Source organism: Triturus cristatus, chromosome 3_1 (genome assembly GCF_964204655.1).
Source record: "Triturus cristatus chromosome 3_1, aTriCri1.1, whole genome shotgun sequence".
In the NCBI taxonomy this organism is placed as follows: Eukaryota; Metazoa; Chordata; class Amphibia; order Caudata; family Salamandridae; genus Triturus; species Triturus cristatus.
This window is the reverse complement of record NC_140583.1, coordinates 36,400,712-36,428,486: the sequence shown is the minus strand read 5'-3', so window position 1 is coordinate 36,428,486 and position 27,775 is coordinate 36,400,712. Positions and strand designations below refer to the sequence as shown.

At 46.7% G+C, this 27,775-nt stretch overlaps 1 protein-coding gene across 2 annotated transcripts in view; it reads right to left on the bottom strand.

The window, feature by feature from the left end:
• Positions 1-27,775, bottom strand: part of LOC146859654 (uncharacterized) — a 481,453-nt gene that overhangs the window by 217,160 nt on the left and 236,518 nt on the right. For both annotated transcript variants that reach the window (XM_085646710.1, XM_085646711.1), the window contains exons 12-13: positions 12,506-12,692; positions 4,524-4,637 (exon numbers count right to left, since the gene is read on the bottom strand). In XM_085646710.1, the coding sequence (XP_085502836.1) occupies positions 4,524-4,637; positions 12,506-12,692 (301 nt within the window). The remainder of the gene's footprint in view (positions 1-4,523; positions 4,638-12,505; positions 12,693-27,775) is intronic.

Here is a 27,775-nt window from a genome sequence, read left to right as displayed (position 1 = left end):
AATAATTTAAATTTGAAATTTACCAGCAAGAATGATCAATATGAAGTTGAGTTTTTGGACGTCCAAGTAAGAGTAGAATCAGGAACATTACATACTAGCCTATACAGAAAGCCTACATCTACGACAAGCATTTTACATGCACATAGCCACCATCCTGCCAACCTGATAAAAAGTATCCCATACGGAGAACTGTTAAGAGCTAAACGAAATTGTAGCTCAGTTTCCTCTTATGAGAAGGAAGCAAAAAACATGAAAGCTCGCTTTAAAAATAGGGGCTATACTTCTAAAACTATCAAAATAGCCTCAGACAAAGCAGACAGCAGAAACAGGAATAGCTTACTCATCCCAAAAGCAAGAGGAGATGAAAAACAAGAGGTAAGATTAATTACTACCTACAATCATGCCTCAAATGAGATACATAGGATTATACGTAAGCACTGGCACATAGTTCAGAAGGATTTAATAATTGGAAAACTGGTCAGTCCATCACCACACATCACATATAAGAAATGTCAATCGCTAGAGGATATATTAGTCCACAGCCATCTGGATATGAAAACAAAGGCCAAAGGGACATGGCTGCGAGAACTACCAGGTTTTCACAAATGCGGGCGTTGTAAAGCATGTAACAACAGTACAAATGTAAAAAAATTCCAATTACCTAATGGAAAAATGGGAAAAATCAATGTTTTTATTAATTGCAACACTGATTTTGTTGTATATGTGTTAGTCTGCATTTGTGGTCTACGTTACGTGGGAAGTACGATCTTCCCTGTGAAGAAACGTATACTTGAGCACTTGCGTGCTATTAAAAACAAAGATTTGTCCTACGCCATTGCGAAACATTGCGAACTGATACATCCCAATATGTCCGATATCAGCTTTAAAATTTCATATTTTGGCATTGACAGGGTGCAAGCGTCAGCCAGAGGGGGAGATCGGGAACGTCAATTACGACGCCTGGAATCAGAATACATTATCAAGCTTCAGAGTAAGACTCCAAGAGGCCTGAATCATGAGGAAGATCTTTATGTCCATCTGGGTTGACAAAATGATCCTTTAAATCAGCTTGTCTCTGTCCTTCCACTACTGGGTGACGCTCTTTCGATCTCTGGGGATTTCTGGTGGTCCCGCTATAACCGCTTCAGCTACTGATTTTTATCATGTGTCTGCTAAAAAGAATCAGGAATTGAACTTAATATATTTTTTACTTTCTTTATTAAGACCACGAATTAGTTGGATAATAGTGTATGGCACTGGCCATTTATCCTGTAAGTGTGGTGTATTATGATGTTAAAAATGATTAATACAAATTACATTTTTTGAAAATGTATCAATGAATTATAAAAAGAATATTATTCAAGAATAGTTCCAAAAGCGAACTAAGGAAATACTGTGATTATATTAACTGTTTACTTGATGTTAACAAAAAATGTTTTTCTCTTTTTCTGTTATGAGTAAAGTTGTTGAAGTCTGTCTTCTAAAAACTTAAAGAAATCAGCAGTATCAAGTATTAATACAAGTATCTCTTCTATGTTTATTGTTTGACAACAGGAACTGCTTAAAAAACAAAACTACTTCCTGGTTCACTGTAATGACTTACTGACGAAGACCGTGGTGTCGAAACGCGTCTAAGTCACGAATTACTAAACTAAACTTCTCTAAGAAAAACTTGTGTGCGACTATTTTTTCCACGCGCCTGGAAATTGCGCAAGAAAACTCTTGTTCAATATATATATATATATATATATATAAATATATATATATAGATATATATATATTCACTGAAAAAACCATAGGTTTCACACAAGTTATAGTTAGCTGTACATTTCACTCATAAAAAACCAATGAAATTCCACGTTATAGTTAGTGCAGGCAACTATAACTCACGCGACCGCAATCCTCTGCTAATGACATATGTGTCTTTATGAAAAAAAAATATTTGTAATATATGTATAGCTAAAATTTAATGGAAGAAGACATGGGCAAATAAGTGTCTAAATACAGTATTAGCATCAGCAGAGGATTGCGGTCGCGTGAGTTATAGTTGCCTGCACTAACTATAACGTGGAATTTCATTGGTTTTTTACGAGTGAAATGTACAGCTAACTATAACTTGTGTGAAACCTATGGTTTTTTCAGTGAATTTGCAAGGTTTTTTAAATGCTAATTCCTAACTATAACGTGTGTGAAACCTATGGTTTTTTCAGTGAATTTGTACGTTTTTTTAAATGCTAAGTTACTTTACGCAGTTAGTGCCGTGCACGCGCGGTGGGCACGCGGTGCGCTATGCGCACCGCGTGCCCACGTTACGCTGGATGGGCCATGTACGCACGATGCCCTTCACGCACCGCCCGCACACGGAGGACATATTATGCGCTTCGTTGTGAAAGGTTAACTATTAAATGTTCAATTTGAGTTATATGCCGTGCACAAAAGGTGACCTGGGGGCACCTTTTGCACACGGGGGGGGGGGGGGGGGGAAATATGGATTTTGTTTATTTTTAATTTATTTTTTTCCGTACGCGTACGGTAAGCGCATTAGGCGTTTTTTCAAAAAAAAAATTTTTTTAATTTTTGGCCTTGGATGGCCTTCTGGGACACCATAACCAAGGCTAGGTGGTTAGGAGCTGTCTAGCCTGCCCGTTTTCATGATATCCTACTTTGTTTTTCCTCCCCCCTTCAGAGTGCGAGAGAGAAAATGGCGGCCGACACTTCCTGGTTTTGACCGATTCGAATGTTTACTAAGATCTAACAGCCAATCAGAATCACGCTCGCGCACTGCACCGTACGCGTACGGTAAGCTTACGGTGCGCGCTTGGAGCGCGCTTACAGATATATATATTGATTTAAATGCTATTTTCTCAGGAACTACTAAACAGATTTACACCAGACCTACAAAAGGCACTTCCTTGACCTGAGGACTACCTCTCTGCCAAATTTCAAGTAATTCTGTTCAGCCGTTCGGGCTGTAGCTGTGTCTAAAGGTCCTATAGAAAAATGCATGGGGAAAACGCGTTTTGGGACCCCCCTTTTTTCTCAGCCCCCGCTTGACGAATCCCCCCGAGACTTTCAGGGTAGGAGCGGAGCGTAGAGCCACATTAGTTTTGAAAATTTCGCGAGGATTCGTCGACCGGCGCCAAAGTTATTCCAAATAGAATGTTGCGGATTTCCTATGGAAACAGGGTCCTAACTATAACTACCTACTGGCGACCGCCAGTAGGTAATAGATATATATATATATACACTGTTTAAGCCCCAGTCACTGTAAAGATAAGATCTCTGCCCACAGAAAAGGCAGACAGCTTCGAACAGTATGCTGGAATGCTTGTTTTATATTACTTAGTTGGGTGAAATAGATGTTTTAGCCTTAGAACGTTTGTGGCATTTCCGATTCATGCCTCAGTACCCTGATTTACACTTTGTAGGCATTTACAGATTGATTTGTTCAACGTAATCTAGTTGGTCATTATGATCAAATTCTAAACGTTGTAATAAACATTGCACGTTCAAAGTTAATATCCGAGAGCTAGGCTATATTTTACTACTAAACAGGCTGCCGCAAGTGCAGTTTTCTTGCAGACAACAGGGTCATAATTTGAATGGTGCAGCAGGTGCAGTAGCGCCGGGCCCAAAAGTTGTCAGAAGTCTTCTAAACACCAAATATAGCTATATTTTACAACTAAACAGGCAGTAATAAGTGCAGATATCTACCAAGCACTAGTTTCACGATTTCAATAGTGCAGCAGGTGCAGTGGCACAGGGACCAAAAGCTACAGACACCCACTAAACACTTAATATTGCTATATGTTATTTCTAAACAAGCAACCAAAAGTTCAGTTACCTTGCAGACAACAGGGTCATGATATGAATCGTGCAGCAGGTGCAGTGGAACCGGGCCCAAAAGTTATCAGAACTCCTCTAAACACCCACTCTTGCTATATTTTACAACTAAACAGGCAGTCACAACAAGTGCATTTATCTAGCAAGCGCTTGAGTCATGATTTTAATAGTGCAGGAGGTGCAGCAGCATAGAGACCAAAAGCTCCAGGCATCCCAATAAACACAGATTATTGCTATATTTTATTCCTAAACAGGCAACCACAAGTGCGGTTACCTTGCAGCCAAGAGCGTCATGATTTGAATGGCGCAGCAGGTGCAGTAGCACCAGGCCCAAAAGTTGTCAGAACTCCTCTAAACACATAAAATTGCTATTCCTTCAATGAATACCACTAATAACAGCACAATATATTGCCTTTTTGTGCATAAACAAGTTAAAACAATTTAACAGATTTTCTAGAACTTATATTGTACACCTACTCAGCAAGCTATAACTTAGAATGAAAAACAGCTTATTATTAATCTGATAGGCGAAACCTAATGCAGTTACCAATGCTTGCTGTTCCTCTGTCCCTTACTGCCTAGGTTCTACACCTCCTCCCAGCCACCCTTGCCCTCTCTCCCACCTCCCCTCCACAGGTGGAATACTCTGCCAGTTTCTATTGCCCCAGCTCTGGGCTCACCTTGGTATCCTGAGATCCGCTGACAAGCAGCCCGTCTGCCAGGGCCAAGCACCAGACGGGGCCATTGTGTCCGAATAATGTCCTGGAGCAGACCCCCAGTCGAATATTCCAGATCTGGAAAGGGAAACAAATCTTGTTCACCAGCAGCTAGGCAGCACTTTCAATGAGTCAGGCATGCGGGCATCATGAGATCAAAGAGTGTGGCATCCATAGTGCCCAGGTATCCCTAGGGGTGACAGTGCTGTTCTATACAAATGCTGTTTGATTGGCACAGAATGCAGGTTGGCATACAATCTTTTGTGCTGGCTACTGAAGGCTTGGCTTAGAGAAGAGCTGTTTTAGGAGTTGGCGTGGAGATTGCATGTGTATCTGTAGTTACCAACACGTCATGTACATCTCTGACATGTTGGTGCTATAGATTGTACTCACTGTAAAACAGAAGGTTCTCATGGAACTAGTTACTTACCTTCGGTAACGCTCTTTCTGGTGGGTGCTCTATCTAGGTGCAGATTCCTCACCTTTACAATGGTCCCAGGCACCAGACTGGATTCGGATTTTTAACAGGAATTGCTACTATGTGGCAGTAGATGCGGGGGCGTAACACAGGGCCCCGCAGCCCCTGCATTGCAGTCACGGCTTTCTTAGCAGATTCATTTTTAGATATTTTCTAGATGATTCTGGCTGCAGCGTTTTGAAGCACCTGGTGTTTTTTTTGGACTGTTTTAGGGAAACCCAGATATAGGGAGTTTCTGTAGTCCAGTAATGAGGAATTCAAGGTCTGAACTACCACTCTTCTGCATAACATCGGCAGCAGCGCCTGCATTTTCCTCAACATCCTCAGCATGACAAAACATGCACTGGCCAGGTTTTTAGCGTGGGTTTTCATTGCAAGAGAGCTGTCCAGCCACACCCCCAAGCTTTGAATGGGATAGGACTGAACTGGCCGAGCCCCAGACTATCGGGCCAACCCAATGATGATACCGGGGAGGACTGTTCCCTAGAACCATTAGTTCCATTTTGTCCCCGTTTAGTTTTAAAAAGCACCTCGCCATCCAGTGCACCACCTTCTCCAGGCAAGGGCCTAACCGAGGCTGAGCTCCCTCACTAGAGGAGAGGAAAATGACAAGATGTGTGTCGTCAGCATAGGACACAATTGAAACTCCAAATTCTTTGACAGTGGAGGCCAGCGGTCTCACATAAATATTAAAAAGAGTAGGGCTGAGCACCGAGCCCTGCAGAACCTCACATTTCAGAGGGACTGTCTCAGAGTAGCAGGGGGGGTCAAAAATCTGTAATGCTCTGTCTTTTAGAAAAGACAACAGCCATTCTAAAGCGGAACTCCTGACACCAATCTCCCTCAACCTGAGTGCCAAAGTTTTGCGGTCGACTGTATCAAATGCTGCACTCAGGTCGGGGAGGATAATGGCCGCCACTCTTCCTTTGTCTAAAATTAATTCGACCTCCTCAGCTACCACAAGTAGCGCAGACTCTGTACTGTACTTTAGATGGAATCCGTTCTGGGAGCCGTCCAAAAGCCGATTGTCTTCCAAATGTTAGGACAGATGTTGATTGATATGTTTCTCCAAGACTTTCCCGAACACCAAGAGCATCGATATCAGTCTGAAGTTCCCTGGACATGCGGGGTCAAAATTAGTTTTTTTCAACAAAAGCTTGCTCACCGCTTGCCTCCATTCTTGTGGGACTATTCCAGTGGAGATTGACAGATCTAATAATTCCTGAATCATCTGGAACATTTCTTGGCTACCCATTGTCAGAATGTGGGGAGGGGCCGGGTCTAGCAAGGAGCCCGATTTCACTTTTCCAAATAGATCGTTAAAAGCTTAATCCGTGATTAGGGGAAGTTCTGAAGACATTCTATACCTTCTGGAATTGACAGACATTCTGGCCTTGTATAAAGAGCTCCCCTTGCTTTTTGTAGATCAATGTATATGTCCGCCACGTTGTTTTGGAAAAATGCTGCTAGTTCATTACAGCGTCCTTCTGAGGGGTTAGGTAGTGAGTTTCTGCTTTTAGGAGCATTTAAACATTTTACAATATGAAATAGCTTCTTAGGAACCTTAGCCACCTTACCTAGTAGTTCTTCACAGTATGCGCTTGCACCCTTTTTTATTTCCAATTGATAGTGCTGGGTGGCTGCTCGGTAGGGAGGTTTTGTATTGTGGTCATATTTAAGTCTCCACTTTCGTTCCAGTTTTTTTACATCCCTTTGTCAAGGAGATTAGAAACTCGTCACAGCAAGGTGCCGATTTCCCTTTACTTCCCTTTTTAGGTCTCGGGACCATCCGGTCTGCTGAAGGCAGAACCGGAAGTCGAGAGATTTAATGACTTGAGAAGAGGGGCTTGAACCCGCCCCTCTTCTCCCCTGTTCTCCATTGGCTGGCCTCTTGAATGCTGGCCAGCCATTGGAGAAGAGGTCAGTCATTCCGATCAGGCCCCGTCCTTTTCGGATCGGGGGGCGTGTTTTTTGCAAGAAGTCTCATTCTCTCCTCCAGCCAATGGCTGGAGGAGAGAAAAGACAAACACGCCCCCTGAATCCGAAAATGCCGCTGCCTTTCTCCGAGGCATTTCTGCTCTGCCTCGGAGAAAGGCGGTGGTGTGCCTTTTGCTCTGCCTTGTTTTAGGGCTGGGGCAGGGTCCGTGACTTACCAGAATTCCTCGTTGAACGGGCAGTGGGGGGCTTTGTTACATCTTTTAAAAGCTGCCAGGGCTCGGACCCTGTCATTCAAGTGGCACTGCAGACGTCTGTCTAGGAGCCTGGAGGGCCGGGAAGAAAACTTTCACGGGGAAGCTTCTATCAGGCAACGGCTGCAACGCAAGCTCGCTGAACGGGCAGTGGGGGGCTTTGTTACATCTTTTAAAAGCTGCCAGGGCTCGGACCCTGTCCTTCAAGTGGCACTGCAGACGTCTGTCTAGGAGCCTGGAGGGCCGGGAAGAAAACTTTCACGGGGAAGCTTCTATCAGGCAACGGCTGCAACGCAAGGGGGGGTCAGGGCGTGTTCTCTACAGCCTTTGGGCTTGGGCACAACAAATCCCCTTCCGGGAGCGTCTAAAACATTAACAGGGACGCTTCTGTGCAGGAGCCGCCAGGGAGACACTCATTGGACAACTTCTCCCTGAGACTCTGAGAGCCTGAAACAGAATGGCGCCCAGGAGACACCGACTGGAATCCCCTGCCCTCGTGAGAGGTTATATGTTATGTAAAACTATTCTTTTAAGCTGAATTTATGTAGCTCCCACAATTCGTGTTTTTCGGGATCGACCCGTTGTGGCCGTGCATGCGAATCACAGCTGCCTGTTTTATGGAGATCTGTGCCTCCGCGCTCTCTTGTGAATAAGGGTGGTGTCCAATCCCTTGGAGAGCAATAGTCTTTACGATAGGGGCGTGGTGTCAGAGACACGAAGAGCTGGAAGGAGGTCACAACCGGGATCCAGCACCCTTCATCTCCTCCCCACAGGGATTCTAAGCAAATCACTTCATCTCCCCGTGCATACAAAAAAAATAAAGAATCTGTCCGTGTACAACAACTGGTGCTCATGTAAAACGCTCTGCCTTTGGGTCGAGTTCGCGCTATATAAAACTGCAAAAAAAAAAAAAAAAACAGCGCCTAACATGTACAGCATCGGATGTATGTGGAGGGTGATGAATGAGAGCAGAAAGCACCTCCCGCACTAAAAGCAGAGTGATAGGAGCAGAAGTGCAGAGGGCGACGGCAGAGGGGATGGCATGGTGAAAATCACCAAGCACAGAAAAAACACCATTCCTGTAATACGAGCGAGTGGAAAAACAAAGTAGTGCTCACAAGCAGCATACATTGAACAGTAGTGCAGAGTTAATGTAATAGGGCCAGTCGCCATGGGAGATGACTAGCAGACTAAGGAGGGACAAACACAATGAATACACCATTGAAAATGCCGCATTTCAGAAGAGCACAAGCACTACCTATATTGTCCAGACCGCAGCCTTAATTCTTAGGGTTTAAAGTTTTGTGAGTTGACCAATTTATTGGGTACGATTCACTAAAACTTTTGGGATAGGTCCTCATACTCCAGGTTTAAATAACGTCATCCTGAATCTTTGGGCGAAGAACATACTCGCGTCTTATGCCTAAAGAAACTACCCACAGATACTGCTTAATGAACTGAATCTGTATGTTTAGGTGTAACCCACAGCTTTGTGAATCGGTCCTGTGAAAACGCTCGCCCCATGCCAGACAATTGCCAGCACCTTACAACTGTTCGCCTAGTTCCCACCCTCCAGCAAGGGTTGCAGTATTGTTTCCTGCTTTAACTGTATTGAAACATTTAAATAGCGCTTACCACCGCCGTGTGGCCCACCGAAACGCTTGGCTGCATGATTCACTGCTGTATTGGGTATGAATTTTTAAGGGTGTTTTGTATTCGGTGTTCCTCTGTGGGAAGTGTCCCCATGTGCGTGGTGACCACCTACTTGCGGTTATTGGATTAAGAAATGCATCACTTAGATGAATTGTGAAACGTAAGAGCGCAGTTGATTACTTACAGTAAGCTGACTGCTTTGAACAGCACTGCAGGTCCCCTTCTTTGCCTGTTGCTGCCCTCCCTGCATGGTCCAATTTGAGACGTTGTTGAAAGGTTTATGGGTCTGAGCAGGCATGTTTAGAGCTATATTGTAAGGGGGGTGGGTCTGGTAGAATGTTAAGTAGATGTCAAGTATTTAGCTGGTTGGGACCTGCAGTTGTGGACTAGATTAGTTTCCGGTGATTAGCCAGCAATATGTGATGCATCTTTCCAGTTATTTTATGCCAGGTCCGTTGGCTGTGTACAGTACTGCATCATGGAGAAGAACCATAGACGTTGCATGTCAGTGTGAGGCGGTCAATGGGGTTAGTGGAGTTATGCAGCCTGCATGTACCATAATTGGCTGCTGTCCTCTGAGTTTTAGAATTAGTGTGGGCCATATGAGTGGCGTTTTGCTGCAGAGTCGAATGTGTATACACAGCTTTCTTTCCTTCTAAAACAGTATAGTGAGCCTGCTGCGTTGTTCCCTGTGTATTCTACAGGGTACAGAAACAAATCCTGGTTCGTCGGCTCAGTGAGTTAATGTGTTTGCTGCAGAGGTCTCTCTATGTGTGTTTGTGTGTGTGTGGCTCTGTGTGGGTAGCTTTTTTTGTAGGTGGCTCTATGCGTGGGTGGCTCTGTCTGTGTGGGTAACTCTGTGTGTGTGTAGGTGGCTCTGTGTGGGTGGCTCTATTTGTGTGTGGGTTGCTCTATGTGAATAGCTCTGTGTAGGTGGCTCTGTGTGGGTGGCTCTGTGTGTGTGGGTGGCTTTGTGTGTGTGGCTCTGTGTGGGTGCAAATGCAATAGGTCTCACAATTGAGAGAGATTAAGCTATTGACATTGTAAATAACAATGCCGTTTCTTTAAATGTTTTAAAAACAAAAACAAACAAAAATAATGTCATGAGCAATGCCAATAGCTCTAACTTTAAGAATGCCGAGACCATTGCATTGTAAATGCTTGTTTAGAGTACCTTTGGGAATCAAAGTGTCAAGGAAGTTATTGATCCACCCAGTCACCGTATCATTGGCTGTCTGAGGATCAGTTTCTAATGCCGGTCTGGAGTCGGCAAGGATTTCTGGCCCGGAGTCTTTCTTCAGTTTTGACCATTTCCGGCCTTGACTCACGGCCGGTTTAAAACCTACCAGAGAGAGGGGTCCTGCCAGAATAAAGGAGATAAGAACATGATCAGTTCAAACCATTGGGTGAGGACTCTTAACGATAAAGCTGGGCCCATTACTGAAGCCTGGGTCTAAAAAGTGACCTCCCACATGAGTCGGCCCATCCACCCTTTGGGCCAGAAGCATACAACCTAGATCCTGAAGAAGGTTAGTAATCCATGGATATCACAGAGAAAATTATTTTTCTCTGTGATATAGCCAGCTGTTATCTCTGATAGGGCTTCCACAAACCCTGTACAGGTTCCAGGAGATCTGCACATTACAATACCCGAAAGGGAGAAAGTGCGAAAAGGGTTAATAGTAAAACCCAAGTTCTCACAGTCAGGTATGTTAAGAGGTGTGCACATACATTAATAGGCCTCTTTTAAAATAATGGCAGTACCTCCACCCCTTTTGTGTAGCCAATCTAGTTGACAGCTGTAGTAGCCGTGGGGTGGGGCGCTGCTTGATTAATATCAGCTGTGGACCATTCTTGGAGCCAGGTCGCAGTAAGGAACAGTGCATCAAACTGCTCTTCTTCTATAAGGGTAAGAAGATTGTATTTATGCAGGGGAGGGGCCTACAGTTAATAAGCACTATGTGCCATTTTATTGCCTTTGAGTCAGTGGTCCTAACCTCCTTTATGCGTGTCAGGGTAAAATTTCACTGGGAGCACTTTTGTACCCCCTTATCAGGACCTAGGACCAGACATGCTAAACCCGGGGACTTTTGCCTGAGGGCAAGAAGCTTATCAGCAGACCAGCTTACCTTTTTTGTGGTGGTCAGGCCCGTTCGGGCATGGACAGGCGCAGACAGGCTTGCCATTGATGCACCAGCATACATCAAGTATAATGGGGTCACCCAGTGACCCTCAGAACCTGGGTATCATAAAACTATAGTGAAATAGGTTCTGTCGGGAGTAGAATATTTACTTTGGGGCCGATTCACAGAACTTATCTGAGACAAAATCCTAAACTTACTACTTTTGGTATTCACAGAAGGCATTTAGTAGTAGTAAAGTTAGTATTTTGTCTTAAGTTAGTATTTTGTCTTAAATTAGGATTTTTAGGAAGACAAATAAGCGAAGCAGCTCATTTACGCGAGACGTATTACATTGGAAATGGGAGTGGGGCTGTTAAAAAAGGCTTGAACAGGAGTGGGGGTGAGAGGTTGGCAAAAAATCACGGACTGCATGAGGGGGGACACATGGGAAAAAATAGTGTTCAGTAAAGGGGTCAATAGCCTTGGAAGCGTACAAATTACGCCATGGCCGTCAGGAGGAGGGACTAACAAGACGGAAACCAATCAGGAGGCAGCATTTAGGTAGTAAGCCAAACAAAAAAATGGGCGGAGAGTGGGCGGAGCTTGTGCAAAGCTCCCTCGCTATAGTATATACACCATGCCTCGCAAAGCAAGCAGTGCATGCGCGCTGCTATGCTAGGCGAGACCTAAAAAGAGAACAGTGGGATGGGAAAAGCAGGGGTCACACGGTTAACCTCCCTGAAAGAAAAGACCAAGGATAGTGCACAAAGAGTCTACAGAGTTGTATACTGTAGGCCACACCGTGCTCTACCACCAGAAGCACCTGTATTCTGTGCTTTAGATACATGGCAGATCAATTCACATTTTTCACCATGATTTTGTATCCAACTTTGTGTTTTAAGCTATAGTCCTGTGTTTACATTGAATAGGTAATGGCGTAAAGTAATTACCATTGTTGAACTTTTGAGCATTTCGCGTAATACTTGTACTCAGTCGGATATACTTTGTACACACGATCTTCGCCCAGAAGCAACTCTTTCATGCAGAAAATGTCTTGCGGCAACAGAGGTGTGCCGTGCCAGAGATACCTCTTCTCCTGGAGCCAGGTGGACTCCACTGATATACGACTTTCCTACACAAGGTATGCCCACATAGGTGTGTTGTTTTACATGTAAAAAAATAACACAATTTAGAACACTCCTGTGTAGAAACATTTAAAGTGTTAAACCACTTTGGGGAAGGTAAGAAAGATTTTGAAGGGGGAATGCTACCTTTTCTGCACTTCCTGTGCTGTTTGACGTGTTTCCTTGGACACTTCTGCTAACCCGTCGATGTTAAACAAGGACCACCACTCTAGGTCATACCCGAAACAGGCTTTGGGGGTGTGATGACGGTATGTGCAGCGAATGGGCAGTGTAAAGCGCTTGTCATTTCTGGCTAAGCACAGAGGAGCTGCACAGTTTTGTGGATGTCAGAGAAGACATGTCAGATGAGAGTTATTACCTTGATGGAAGCATCGGATGAGGAGCTGACCAGCAGATTATCTGTAAAGAACTGGAGACCCCACACTCCCTTCTGATGGCCCTGCAGGGTCTGCAGCAGGGAGCATTCAGGGAGTCGCCAGACTCTGATGGTATGGTCCTGGCTGCCGCTGGCCAGGAGGTCGTCTCGAAGTGCCAAGCAGAAGACCCTGCAAAGAGAAGAGACATGTCACCTTTCAGACCATGACGGTGAAGGTGCAAGGTCATCATTACAACAAAGGCCCTGAGAAGTGCACAACCAATTCAGGCCCTAGAGCCTTACTGTAAAGGTGCGAGGTGGTCATTCCACATAAGAGACTGAAGAGGGACGAGATAGTTCTCTCCCTCGTCTCTTAGAGCAATGGTGCGGTGTCATCTCTGCACACAACCCTGGAAGGGACAGTTCACTCCCTAGACTCTCACAGCGAGGGAGCTCGGTCATCTCTGCACATGAACCAGGAAGGAAGAGACAGTTCACTCCTTAGACTCTCACAGCGAGGACGCTGGGTCATCTCGACACATGACCCTGGAAGGAAGAGACAGTTCACTCCCTAGACTCTCACAGCGAGGGCGTGAGATGATCTCTGCATACGACCCGGAAGGAAGAGACAGTTCACTCCCTAGACTCTCAGAGCGAGGGCGTGGGGACATCTCTGCACACGACCCCAAAAGGGAGAGACAGTTCACTCCCTAGACTCCCACAGCGAGGGCGCTGGATCATCTCGTCACATGACTATGGAAGGAAGAGACAATTCACTCCCTAGACTCTCACAGCGAGGGTGGGGGGTCATCTCATCACATGACCCTGGAAGGAAGAGACAGTTCACTCCCTAGACTCTCACAGAGAGGGTGCAGGGTCATCTCGTCACACGACCCTGGAAGGAAGAGACAGTTCACTCCCTAGACTCTCACAGTGAGGGCGCGGAGTAATCTCTGCACACAACCCTGGAAGGGACATTTCACTCCCAAGACTCTCACAGCGTGTGCTCATTACTGTACACGACACTGAAAGGAAGACACAGTTCACTCCCTAGACTCTCACAGTAAATGCAGTGGTTGTCACAGTACACAAGAATCTGAGGAGGGAGGAAAAATAAGCCCCTAGGCTCTCAGAGTGATGGTGTCTATCACCAGTCTAGCATCAGCCCCAAGGCTCTCAGTCTTGGCGTCTATCACCAGTCTAGCATCAGCCCCTAGGCTTCAGAGTGATGGCGTCTATCACAAGACTAGCATCAGCCCATAGGCTCTCAGAGTGATGGCGTCTATCACCAGTCTAGCATCAGCTCCTAGGCTCTCAGAGTGATGGCGTCTATCACCAGTCTAGTATCAGCCCCTAAGCGCTAGAATGATGGCATCTATCACCAGTCTAGCATCAGCCCCTAGGCTCTCAGAGTGATGGCATCTATCACCAGTCTAGCATCAGCCCCTATTCTCTCAGAGTGATGGTGTCTATCACCAGTCTAGTATCAGCCCCTAGGCTCTAAGTGATGGTGTCTATCATCAGTCTAGCATTAGCCCCTGGGTTCTCTGTGATAGCGTCTATCATCAGTCTGGTATCAGCCCCTAGGCTCTCAGAGTGATGGTGTCTAGCATCAGCCCCTGGGCTCCAGAGTGATGGCGTCTATCACCAGTCTAGCATCAGGCCCTAGGCTCTCAGAGTGATGGTGTCTATCACCAGTCTAGCATCAGCTCCTAGGCTCTCAGAGTGATGGCATCTATCACCAGTCTAGTATCAGCCCCTAAGCGCTAGAATGATGGCGTCTATCACCAGTCTAGCATCGCCCCTAGGCTCTCAGAGTGATGGTGTCTATCACCAGTCTAGCATCAGTCCCATGGCTCTCAGAGTGATGGCGTCTATCACCAGTCTAGTAGCAGCCCCTCGGCTCTCAGTGTTGGCGTCTATCACCAGTCTAGTATTAGGCCCTAGGCTTTCGGAGTGATGGCATCTATCACCAGTCTAGCATCAGCCCCTAGGTTCTCAGAGTGATGGCGTCTGTCACCAGTCTAGTATCAGCCCCTAGGCTCTTAGTGTTGGCGTCTATCACCAGTCTAGTATCAGCCCCTAGGTTCTCATAGTGATGGTGTCTATCAACAGCCGCTAGGCTCTTAGTGATGGCGTCTATCATCAGTCCAGTATCAGCCCCTAGGCTCTCAGAGTGATGGTGTCTATCATCAGTCTAGTATCAGCCCCTAGGCTCTCAGTGATAACGTCTATCATCAGTCTAGTATCAGCCCCTAGGCTCTAAGTGATGGTATCTATCATCAATCTAGCATCAGCCCTTGGGCTCTCAGTGATAGTGTCTATCATCAGTCTGGTATCAGCCCCTAGGCTCTCAGAGTGATGGTGTCTATCATCAGTCTAGTATCAGCCCCTAGGTTCTCAGTGATAACGTCTATCATCAGTCTAGTATCAGCCCCTAGGCTCTAAGTGATGGCGTCTATCAAAAGTCTAGCATCAGCCCCTAGGCTCTCGGAGTGATGGCGTCTATCACCAGTCTAGCATCAGCTCCTAGGCTCTCAGAGTGATGGCGTCTATCACCAGTCTAGTATCAGCCCCTAAGCGCTAGAATGATGGCATCTATCACCAGTCCAGCATCAGCCCCTAGGCTCTCAGAGTGATGGCATTTATCACCAGTCTAGCATCAGCCCCTAGGCTCTCAGAGTGATGGAGTCTATCACCAGTCTAGTATCAGCCCCTAGGCTCTAAGTGATGATGTCTATCATCAGTCTAGCATCAGCCCCTGGGCTCTCTGCGATAGCGTCTATCATCAGTCTGGTATCAGCCCCTAGGCTCTCAGATTGATGGCGTCTATCACCAGTCTAGCATCAGCCCCTAGGCTCCAGAGTGATGGCGTCTATCACCAGTCTAGCATCATCTCCTAGGCTCTCAGAGTGATGGCGTCTATCACCAGTCTAGTATCAGCCCCTAAGCGCTAGAATGATGGCGTCTATCACCAGTCTAGCATCAGCCCCTGGGCTCTCTGCGATAGCGTCTATCATCAGTCTGGTATCAGCCCCTAGGCTCTCAGATTGATGGTGTCTATCACCAGTCTAGCATCAGCCCCTAGGCTCCAGAGTGATGGCGTCTATCACCGGTCTAGCATCAGCTCCTAGGCTCTCAGAGTGATGGCGTCTATCACCAGTCTAGCATCAGTCCCATGGCTCTCAGAGTGATGGCGTCTATCACCAGTCTAGTATCAGCCCCTCGGGTCTCAGTGTTGGCGTCTATCACCAGTCTAGTATCAGCCCCTAGGCTCTCAGATTGATGGCGTCTATCACCAGTCTAGCATCAGCCCCTAGGCTCCAGAGTGATGGCGTCTATCACCAGTCTAGCATCAGCTCCTAGGCTCTCAGAGTGATGGTGTCTATCACCAGTCTAGTATCAGCCCCTAAGCGCTAGAATGATGGCGTCTATCACCAGTCTAGCATCAACCCCTAGGCTCTCAGAGTGATGGTGTCTATCACCAGTCTAGCATCAGTCCCATGGCTCTCAGAGTGATGGTGTCTATCAGCAGTCTAGTATCAGCCCCTAGGCTCTTAGTGTTGGCGTCTATCACCAGTCTAGTATCAGCCCCTAGGTTGTCATAGTGATGGTGTCTATCATCAGTCTAGTATCAGCCCCTAGGCTCTCAGTGATAACGTCTATCATCAGTCTAGTATCAGCCTTTAGGCTCTCAGAGTGATGGCGTCTATCATATGTCTAGTATCAGCCCCTAGGATCTCAGTGATAGGGCCTATCATCAGTTTAGTATCAGTCCTTAGGCTCTCAGAGTGATGGCGTCTATTATCAGTCTAGTATCAGCCCCTAGGCTCTCAGTGATAGCGTCTATCATCAGTCTAGTATCAGACCTTTGGCTCTCAGTGATAGCATCTATCATCAGCCTAGTATCAGCCCCTAGGCTCTCAGTTATAGCGTCTATCATCAGTCTAGTATCAGCCCTTAGGCTCTCAGTGATAGCGTCTATCATCAGTATGGTATCAGCCCCTAGGCTCTCAGTGATAGCGTCTATCATCAGTCTAGTATAGGCTTTTAGGCTCTCAGAGTGATGGCGTCTATCATCAGTCTAGCATCAGCCGCTAGGTTCTCATAGTGATGGCGTCTATTATGAGTCTAGTATCAGCCCCTAGGCTCTCATAGTGATGGCGTCTATCACCAGTCTACTATCAGCCCCTAGGCTCTCAGTGATGGTGTCTATCACCAGTCTACTATCAGCCCCTAGGCTCTCAGTGATGGCGTCTATCACCAGTCTAGTATCAGCCCCTAGGCTCTCATAGTGATAGCATCTATCATCAGTCTAGTATCAGCCCCTAGGCTCACAGAGTGATGGCGTCTATCATCAGTCTAGTATCAGCCCTAGGCTCTCAGTGATGGCGTCTATCATCAGTCTAGTATCAGCCCCTAGGCTCACAGAGTGATGGTGTCTATCATCAGTCTAGTATCAGCCCTTTGGCTCTCAGTGATAGCATCTATCATCAGTCTAGTATCAGCCCCTAGGCTCTCAGTGATAGCGTCTATCATCAGTCTAGTATCAGCTCTTAGGCTCTCAGTGATAGCATCTATCATCAGTCTAGTATCAGCCCTTAGGCTCTCAGACTGATGGCGTCTATCATCAGTCTAGTACCAGCCCCTAGGCTCTCAATGATAGCGTCTATCATCAGTCTTGTATCAGCCCCTAGGCTCTCAGTTATAGCGTCTATCATCAGTCTAGTATCAGCCCTTAGGCTCTCAGTGATAGCGTCTATCATCAGTCTAGTATCAGCCCTAAGGCTGTCAGAGTGATGGTGTCTATCATCAGACTAGTATCAGTCCCTAGGATCTCAGTGATAGCGTCTATCATCAGTCTAGTATCAGCCCTAAGGCTGTCAGAGTGATGGTGTCTATCATCAGACTAGTATCAGTCCCTAGGATCTCAGTGATAGCGTCTATCATCAGTCTAGTATCAGCCCTAAGGCTGTCAGAGTGATGGTGTCTATCATCAGACTAGTATCAGCCCCTAGGATCTCAGTGATAGCGTCTATCATCAGTCTAGCATCAGCCCCTAGGCTCTCAAAGTGATCAGTCTAGTATCAGCCCCTAGGCTCTCATAGTGATGATGTCTAGCAACAGTCAAGTATCAGCCGTTAGGCTCTGAGTGATGGTGTCAATCATCAGTCTAGTATCAGCCCCAGGCTCTCAGTGATAGCGTCTATCATCAGTCTTGTATCAGCCCCTAGCTCTCAGAGTGATGGCGTCTATCAACAGTCTAGCATCAGCCCCTAGGCTCTCATAGTGATGGCGTCTGTCATCAGTCTAGTTTCAGCCTGTGACAAGTTGGCCTGGCATATGCTGGTCACTAGTTATAGTGGCCACCTTGCACCAGTCCAATTCGACTCTTATGGTAGATAGGTTTAAGACAACCTTTTAAAGAAAGCTATCCTAGTGGTAGCTGTGGAGAGCAGCCTTCAGGCTAAGTCTCAGAGAAATGTAAAGCAGCTTGTTTTACCTTGTAATCTCTTGAATTACCAAATGAAAGGACACCACACAGGTATATATATCAAATATATATGTATTTATTTCTAGACATACTCTACTAATCTCTTAGAAGCCAGGAACACATTCAAATTTCAACGTTTTACAATAAGTTAAGCACAAATATGGCTGGGGCTCTACGGGCGTACCAGACCATATACTAAACAAGCTTTGGCATAGCCAATAGGTCTCGCATTTGGGACCTTATAAGTATTTATTTATGCAGCACAATATCCTTGGTGCAACAACATGGACTGTTGCATGGCTAAACACTTGTAAGGTCCCAAAGGCGAGACCTATTGGCTATGCCAATGCTTGTTAGAACTTTCGGTGCTGAGCACCGGCAGGACCCAGCCCACTTAAGGCCATGCATGTATCCAAGATGACAGACGTTATGCGGTCCCTGACCAAGCCTCGTAACAGGCTGCATATAAGGATAACTGAGACAATGAAGATTTTGGCCCCGCCTTACCCTGGACCTCTTCATGAGTTGACAACCACCTACCAGAACTAATGGGCACATCTGTGTCCGATGAGCAGTGCAGGGTAATGAAACTGACGAGCAGGATCACACTGAAGTAAAGGACACCTTATCTTTACGCCACCAGCGGCTATGCGGTAGAGCTAGAACGCATCTTAACTTTAAGACTTGTAGGGCCACACAAGGGATAGAGGAAGTGGAGAGATAGTTCGTGGGTCCACAGATCACTAGTAAAAGGGTTTCAGTTGCGCGTGCGGCAAGTCGGAGATGTAGGGGAGATCCATTAGCTTTACCCCTCCATAGGGCGCACAACACAGCTATGGGACACTATGGCTTCAAACCAATTAGGAGACACAATGATGTTAATTGACTCACACTTCCAGACATAGGAGCCTATGTATACACGTCCACTCATCTTAACTGGCAACTGTAGCAATCACAAGGTTCATCAGTGGAGAACAGAGTACAAGGGGGCTACAGTCACTGACAAATCAGTTTGTCAGAAAAAGATTTCATCACCATCTTAACCACAATAAAATAGAGGGGCAGTGCAAATGCAAGGCGGAATCACAAGTTCCCACACAGGGCAGCTTATTCAGTAACTATTGTTCAATATCTGTGTAGTATTTGGTATCCAGTAATGTCTTAGCATCATTCAGACCTCTGTGAACGGAAAGGAGTGGAGCAGAAATCAACGGGGGAGCATGAAACTTCAGGATGGAGAACAGTGAAAGGAAAGGCTCCCCGACTGCTTGGGCCAAGATGGTACATGAACAGGCCACTCATGCACTGCCAACGCCAACACAGATTAAAATAGCCCCGTTTATCATTGCACCCACTGCATAGACCAATGTGAAACCGAAAATACCACAGGCTCAGAGCCAGGAGGTGCATTCAGCTTCTCATCCTTCAATGGTCGATAGAACAGGTACTACTGCACTGCATGCAAACGCTTCCGGTTAGAGTCTAGAGGGGATTTAGTACATAAAGAGCCGTATTTAAACGTAGTCATTATTGATATATTAATAACATATCATCCGACTGGCCACTTTAACAAAAAACGAGAACCACAGATAATATCCGACGTTATTTCTATGTTCCAGTTGAGGGTTTCAGGGTAAAATATGTAAAGGGATGTGGGACATCACTTGACAATAGCAGTTGGCGCTTGTCTAAAGTAGATCACTTGTTTGCATACGTCTTTTCCGGAGCTTCTAAAATTATATTTCATATTGTACGAATAAATGCCCTCTTAATGCATCCCTGTAAGTATTGGGGGAGGGGGGTTGCATCTTAACTACAATCCTACTGACTCAGTCCCATTCAGGCAAGGCCCTTGCACGTCCATCATTCTTTTCTGTCGCAGAGGCGCTACCTGAGCCAGTTGAAAGCCTGTGTTCCACTTTGTCTGTCCTTACTTAATGGGTGGCTTGATTCTCATGTGTACGGATTCATATGGGCGTCCAGGAGAAAACCGAGGTGCGGTTGTGGTCTACAGCAGTCTGTGCTGGTATGGCCATTAATCACTTTATAACCATTCCCAGGGGTCACTGGGTCGTAAGATTAGACTGAATGTCAATGAATTAGCTGAGACCACGTGACCTCAGTCCCTAGATGAAAGGAAGAGAACGCAGTGAGGTGGTGCTAGCACGCCCAGTATCCTCTTACTGCCCAATCAGAGAACACCCCTGAGGTCATTCGACTAGATTCAAGAATATGTCTGCACCACGAGGATGCATCACAGCAAGAACCACCGATGATCACAGAGACCGAGACCAGAAAAACTGCAGCACGGAGACGGAAGTTTAAACCTATCTACATTTGAGATGATTCCCTGACATCTGAGGCACACTTCAGCGCACAGAATTCAGTTATTTTGAAAAAAGATTGGCATAACAGAATCTAGACACTCAGATGAGCACGTCATATGGTTAATGATGTCTTCTGAAAAAAACTACATTGCAATTTTGAGAGAACAAAGCAATGCTCAGCAACATGCTAACCTCCCACCAGAATATCTATGCTACGTTTTTACAGAGCATCGCCCTTCAAATAATAAGCACATCTGGTCACTCCCTGCAAAGACAGCAGCTCACTAGCAATACGAGGGTTCAGCATTTTTTTGTATTGTACAAAAGCGTGGAAAGCAGCCTTTACCGTCCGAAATTCACATTTACTTCTGGTTTTACTGCATTCTTCTCGGCCAAACAGAAAGAGGGTAAACACCCTTCCAATGCTTGGTGTGCGAGATCCTAGTGTGGCACAGCAGTGGCTGTTCCTGCTCCCCCGGGACAGTCTCTCAGCATCTCCTAAACCAGGGGCTCGCCAGATGCGCCATATACTGGCCTTGAAGGCAAGCAGCGTATCTCATAAAAAGCCATGCTCAGGTAGGTGCACGTTTTGGGCAACCGAGTTTCACATCAAGAAAACGTGTGGCTGAGATTCACACCGAAAACAACTGAACCTAGGAAAGTATTATTCCTGAAGCGAGAGCCCTTATATTTCACTAGGTGCCGGCGGGGTTGCGTGAGATTCTGCCCCACGGTAGTGTTGAACCTGTTGCTGTCAGTAGGCGTGCTTATGTTAAAGGGGCGCGCGGAGGTGGGGGTAAAGAGTACGTCATGCTGGTCCTTTCAATCCTCTCGGTGTGGAGAATCGGGATAGCTCAGAGGTCTCCTGGAAGAATCCGCTGGGAGTCCTTGCTGCTCTAGGGCAATGGTGGCTGTTTGGTGCGGTTTGTACATTGGATTGAGTAGGTCTATCTATATGCTGACGGACTTGTCAGTGGTGTTTTTGACAGTCCAAGATCATGTTAGAGTTTGCTGCTTGCTGGGCTCTGTTTTATTTTAATTACTGAATGATGGCCAGGTGAGTTTCTATTTTCCTCACGCGAATCGGTCGGACCTTCTAAAGTTTTCTTGCTTGGCCTCGAGAAGGAACAGCCCCCGTGTGTGCATTGCTAAGGAGGCGCCTGCAGTCTGGCCACTGACTGCGCCATTCTTGCAGCTGGAACAAAGGTCCTATTCCTTGGAGGGCTCGGTGAGCTATTCACCGTGCATCCTGCACCTGCAAGCTAGCGCGTAAGGTAATGTGATCCAAGGGTTTAAAATGGAGGAAAGGATTACGATCTACAGATGAGAAGGAAGGCTTCAGCCACAAGTCTATCTCCGCCCCCCACATCCAAAATAAGGTCTCCTTATCGTGCTGTCCTGTTCTTAGCAGGCATGCATTTCAACAGGTCGTCTCCGACGTGCAGGTCCCAACGCTGTGTGGTAGGCGGACCATAAACACGATGAACCTGCTCTGTGGCGCTTTCCACACGGCATCCAGAGGCCGTGAGCAGCTATCAGCCGCCGCCGCCGCTGAATGAACAATGAAGTAACATTAACACCAACAGGTCGCGAACAGCGGAAGGCGCCATGTGATATTCAAACTTAATGCAGCAGAACGTCACAGAAACCTTAACACCCGCTATACGTCCGCTTAAAGTACACATTAGAAAGGCGCTGCTCCGTGGAGAGGGCATCTAACTAGCCACATATCTATGTTAGGGCACTTCCATTATCGATCTGAAAGCACCAACGTTATCATGACAGAATGACACAAGCATTGGCATAGCCAATAGGTCTCGCCTTTGGGACCTTATAAGTGTTTAGCCATGCAACAGTTGCATAACTAAATACTTATAAGGTCCCAAAAGCGAGACCTATTGGCTATGCGAAAGTGAACACGATCGCGATCAAACATCAAAGCGGCCGTGCGGCCGCGAAAGTAATCGCGGGCAAGCGCGGCGCGCGTGCCCACACACATGCACTGTAGCTCTAGGCTGGCCTGGTAGCACTTTTTGGAGCCCTCTCAAAATCTTGCCAGACCAGTGCATGCGCTGGATCAGACGAGACCTAAAAAGAGGTTTAGGAAAGTCGACTTGCAGAATAACAAGGCCTAGGGCCTGTAGAATCTCTGGGGCTTCACGACTGCAGTGAAAGCAGGTAAGTAACAGTCCCACGGGAGACGAATGCAGTGTGAGAACACAGCCGCGGGTTCCCTATTGATTACAATGGAGCAAGTCGAGGTTTGATTTTTAACGTTTTAGGGTACTTCGAGGAAGTCTACAAGCAAGCCACTTACAAGGTAAGTAATTTGAGGGCCAACACACACTAGGGCACCGGAGTGCACGAGTTACCTCACCCAGGGAAGCCGGGTGCATAGGTGACTTTTGGTGTCGGGTCGCGTCGCTGTTTTCTATGGAAGCCAAAGAAGACTTGCTGCTTGCGGCGACTGAAGAAGTGTCCGGTGGAATCAAAGGCTGGATTCGAGATGTAGAAGACCTGAAAGCAGAAGGGACAGTGTTCACAGTCACTTGCCAGTGACCCGGGGCATGGAAGATGGATGCCCATGGATGTCGGGTGATTTCAGGTGATCAAGGGTGTTTTGACTCTTTGCTCACTAGGTCCAGGAAGGATCAACGATGACCAGCAGCTGGATTCGGAGTGTCTTACGACGTCTGCAACTGACTGTGGTGTCGGCAACCGGATTGGAGCCAACAAGCCTTGGCAACAGCAAGTCTCGTGTAGAGTGAAGAAAGTCGATGGTGCAGACCAGCAAGGTCTGAGGGACTCACCAAGCGAGGGTGAGTGAGGGCAGGCCTGGAGCAACCAGGGGAGCCCTTTTAGTCGATAAGAAAGTCTTCAGGGGATCCACAAGCCAACGGGTAAGGGATCACGAAGACGCCGCTTGAGGAAATGCTTCACAAGAGCCCACGGTCACTTGGACGGGGTAGGCTGCTGATTTTTGCTGCAAAACCTGCTGGAGGCTTGGGCCAAAAACGGTCCAAAGCACAAGTTCATAGAACGTCATGAAGGGGTTGCACTCGACAATAGTGCACGGTTCCCAGGTATTGCGGTTCCTCGTCACTCGTGGGGTCCACTCGCCTCAGCTCTGCTGGGGACTCACAATGGCCGTCGAGAAGTCAGGAAATCCACTTCCTGGGCTGCAGGGACTTCGGACTCCGGCGGGAGCGGGAAAGTTTGCGACTGTTGATTAGAGTTTCAGGTGCCTGCCAAGCAGGGGAGTCACTCCTTGACTTCAAGGGAGATTCTTCCGTCTTCCAAAGGTAGTGGAACGTTGAAGGGCCAGGATTCTTCATGTAAAGCGTTGTCCAGGGTTATCTAACTTGCAATGGCAAGGTGTTCCTATCTTATAGTAAAAGAAAGGGAGGGACTAGCTCTATGACCACTCCTCTAGGAGGGTCAGGGGGGTGGGTGGTTACACCCACTTCCCTTTGTCCAGTTTCACGCCAGGGCAGGGGCTGGTAGCCCCTGAACCAGTTTGAGCTGGCATATGCACAGAGGAGCCTACTGCTCCCCCAGTGCAGGACTTCAAAGCACTCTAAGAGTGCACCCACCCAGCTTCAATACACTAAATCCTGTCTGGAAGGTGGTGACACCTCCCTGTGACAGAATGCCTATTGTTGGGCCTCCTCCACTGCGAGTTTCAGTCAGCAGCAGGAGGGCAGCCCAGTGTCTGTGCTGGTGGCATCCATTTTGTGATGCCAGGGCTCTTTCAGATTTCTACTGTGTTTCCACAGTAGGTACATGTCATCCCCTCTAGAAGGGTGGGATCATACTCCCACACTAGTTACTGGTGTGGGGGTATGATTCCAAGTTGTTTGACACCAAACACAACATGTTTTGATGCAGTCATTCCAAAGTTAGCATTTACCGGTAGGTTATACTGCACTTAAGAGTATATGGTTTAAACACATCCACAAACAGCCACAGAGAATAGACTCTGCCAGCTGCAGAGGGGCCCTGCTCAGGCAGAGGCACCCCTTCACATTATAAACCAAGCACCCTGCCTTCAGGATTGATAGGGCCTTCCATAGGTGTGGCTGATAGGTGTATATGTGTGTGTATGGTGAGATCCAGGAACCTATACCTCAGTGAGGAGTGCTAGCACTACCTCACCCAGGCTGCAGTAGCAGGCCTGAGGTGTCAGATTTAGTCTGCTTCCTGCTTACATGCTTCAGCCCCTGGTAGGCCTGTAAAGTACCTATGCCCTTGGTACCTAAGGTACCATATACTAGGGGCTCATAAGGCACCACAGTAACCAATCACTGGTGCACCTAATATGCACTCCAAGTCGTTTAGAGAGAACAGAGAGACTGGGGCCCTGATTAGCAAGGACCCAGCCTGACTATAGCCAGAAACCAGTGTTAACATCAGAAAAAGAGTGGGGGCAACATAAGTGCAGAGCCTGCTCTCCTACACAACCCCCCCCCCCCAAACGCAGGGACATTAAACTAACCTTGACCAGTTGAGTCTTTATGTTCTAAGTGGAAATACCTTGAGAGCTCATCTGCATTGGCATGTTGGGTCTCAGGTCTATGTTCCACTGTATAGTCCATCCCCTGTAGGGAAATGGACCACCTTAGCAGTTTAGGACTTTCACCTTTCATCTGTTTGAGCCATAGGAGGGGCTTGTGGTCAGTCTGAACTATGAAGTGAGTGCCAAACAAGTATGGCCTCAGCTCCGTCAGGGCCCACACCACAGCAAAGGCCTCCCTCTCTATAGCTGACCAACATTTCTCTCTAGGGGTCTGTGTGTGGATCTCTTTAAGATAGAATGTTAGGTAGGTTGCTAGGGTGGAATGTTGTTGTTCAAGGAACGGGAGGTTTGAGTTGAAGAGCTGGAGAAGGAAGCTGGAGGTACCTGATACTCTGTACTACAAATAAAGATTTCCAACTCCATTCTTGTGTTGGAGGGATATTTACATTGGCGATAAGTGAATCATTCTGCGCAGGGGGCAGACAAAAAGTACCTCCACCCCTGGAAAAGGAATTTACTTTCCATATCCAAATACTATTTATTTCTCATGAACCCAGCGTTTTCAAAGATGGATCTGGACACTAAATGACTGGTATGTACCTTTTATATTTTCTACAATCGCCCACGATATAAGAAACTTTCTGTTCCGACCCACGTTAAAACCGTGTTTCCTGCGTGTACCAAAACTCTCTTTGAAAGATTTGTACTGGAAAACTTTAAGACCCCAGGCAATACTAACTCTTGTTCCCGCAACTTCTTCATTGCTTACTATTACTTCGTTTTTATTGCACCTCTTCGATTGATTCCAATATTAAAACACGCATACCATTACCATTTGAAAGAACTCCGGCGGCATTTTCTGAATGTGGTGCGCGAGGTCGCTGAGTTGGAACAGCGTCATTTGGTGAGCGTGGTCGCTGAATCGGAATGCCGTCATCTTCCCCTGAATTTAGAATCTTCTGGCAATGACCTGCATTTAGAATCTCCTGGCCACCGTAGATGCACCACTCGCGCATGCGCTGCACACACGTCCTAGCGTGAAGTGGAATGCGCTCAACTTTCTCCAGAAAATTACGCACAACACACGTAGCGATCGCCGGAGCAGCTGCTTTCAAGGATTTCTCCACTTCTAGGAAGGAGCAGCTGCTTTCAAGGATTTCTCCACGCAAACGATCGTCACAACAAGTATTCTCTAGGATTTCCTCATTTCCTAAAATAATCAGAATTTCTTCGTGACAACAACCAACTGATAGTAATCGTGACAGTGACTTACAGTACCGGGAATGTTTCCAAATGTGTGCTCTTTGAAATACTTGTATGACTAATGTGCCATTGTATACATTGAATAACTATTTTCACTTCTTGTTTTTAATTATATTTTGTGTTGGGGGGAAGATGTGTGGGGATCTCTTTAAGATAGAATGTTAGGTAGGTTGCTAGGGTGGAATGTTGTTGTTCAAGGAAGGGGAGGTTGGAGTTGAAAAGCTGGAGAAAGAAGCTGGAGGTACCTGATACTCTGTACTACAAATAAAGATTTCCAACTCCATTCTTGTGTTGGAGGGATCTTTACAGTCAGCCTTCTGCTTATGAAAGCTACTGGCTGGTCTTGACCTTCATCATTAAGTTGAGACAGTACAGCTCCCACACCCAGCTCTGAAGCATCTGTTTGAACAGTGAACTTCTTTTTGTAGTCTGGACACTGCAAGATGGGGGCAGAGCACATTGCCTGCTTCAGGTCATCAAATTACTTTTGACAGCTAGCTGTCCACTGAACGTTTTTTGGCATTTTCTTAGAGGTAAGATCATTTAAGGGGGTCACTATAGATCCATATCCCTTACCAAACCTCCTATATACCCAGTCAGGCCTAAAAAGGCTCTCACCTGTGTCTGGGTGGTCGGAGCTACCCATTCTATTATGGTCTGGATTTTGCTCTGCAATGGTTGAACCTGGCCTCCACCTACAAGGTGGCCCAGGTACACAACTTGACTCTGCCCTATCTGGCACTTAGTGGCCTTGATAGTGAGGCCTGCTTTTTGCAGGGCCTCCAAAACATTTCTGAGGTGGACCAGGTGATCCTGCCAGGTGGAACTAAAGACAGCAATATCATCTAGATAAGCTGAGCAATAAGTTTCCATACCGGTCAGAACTTTACCAACCTCTGAAAAGTAGCAGGTGCATTTTTCAAACCAAAGGGCATTACCACAAAGTGATAGTGCCAACCAGGGGTTGTAAATGATATTTTGGCCTTGGCATCATCAGCTAACTTGATTTGCCAGTAGCCAACTGTTAGGTCAAATGTACTTAGATATTTGGCTGAGGCCAAAGTATCAATGAGCTCATCTGCCCTTGGAATTGGGTAGGCGTCAGTCCTGGTGACTGGATTGAGGCCTCTGTAGTCTACACAAAACCTCATATCTTTCTTACCACCCTGGGTGTGAGGTTTTGGCACTAGGACTACTGGACTAGCCCAAGGGCTATCTGAAGGCTCAATCACTCCTAATTTCAACATTTTCTGGACTTCAGTCCTGATACAGTCCCTGACATGGTCAGGTTGCCTGTAGATTTTACTCTTGACAGGCAGACTGTCTCCAGTGTCCATCTCATGGGTGCACCAGGAAGTCTGACATATGTCTGAACTGTTGCAGCACTTGTCTGCATTTAGTTTGCTGATGGTAAATGAGGCTGCTTGCCAAAGCAACACCATCAACTGACCCATCATCAGGGTTCTGTGAGAGCAGGTCAGGGAGAGGGTCACTCTCCTCCTCCTGGTCCTCATCAGTTGCCATGAACAAGCCCATGTCAGCCCTGTTCACATATGGCTTTAATCTGTTGACATGGAGTAACCTAAGGGGGCTCCTGGTAGTTCCTAAATCCACCAAGTAGGTGACTTCTCCATTTTTCTCAACAATTGTATGGGGGCCACTCCATTTGTCCT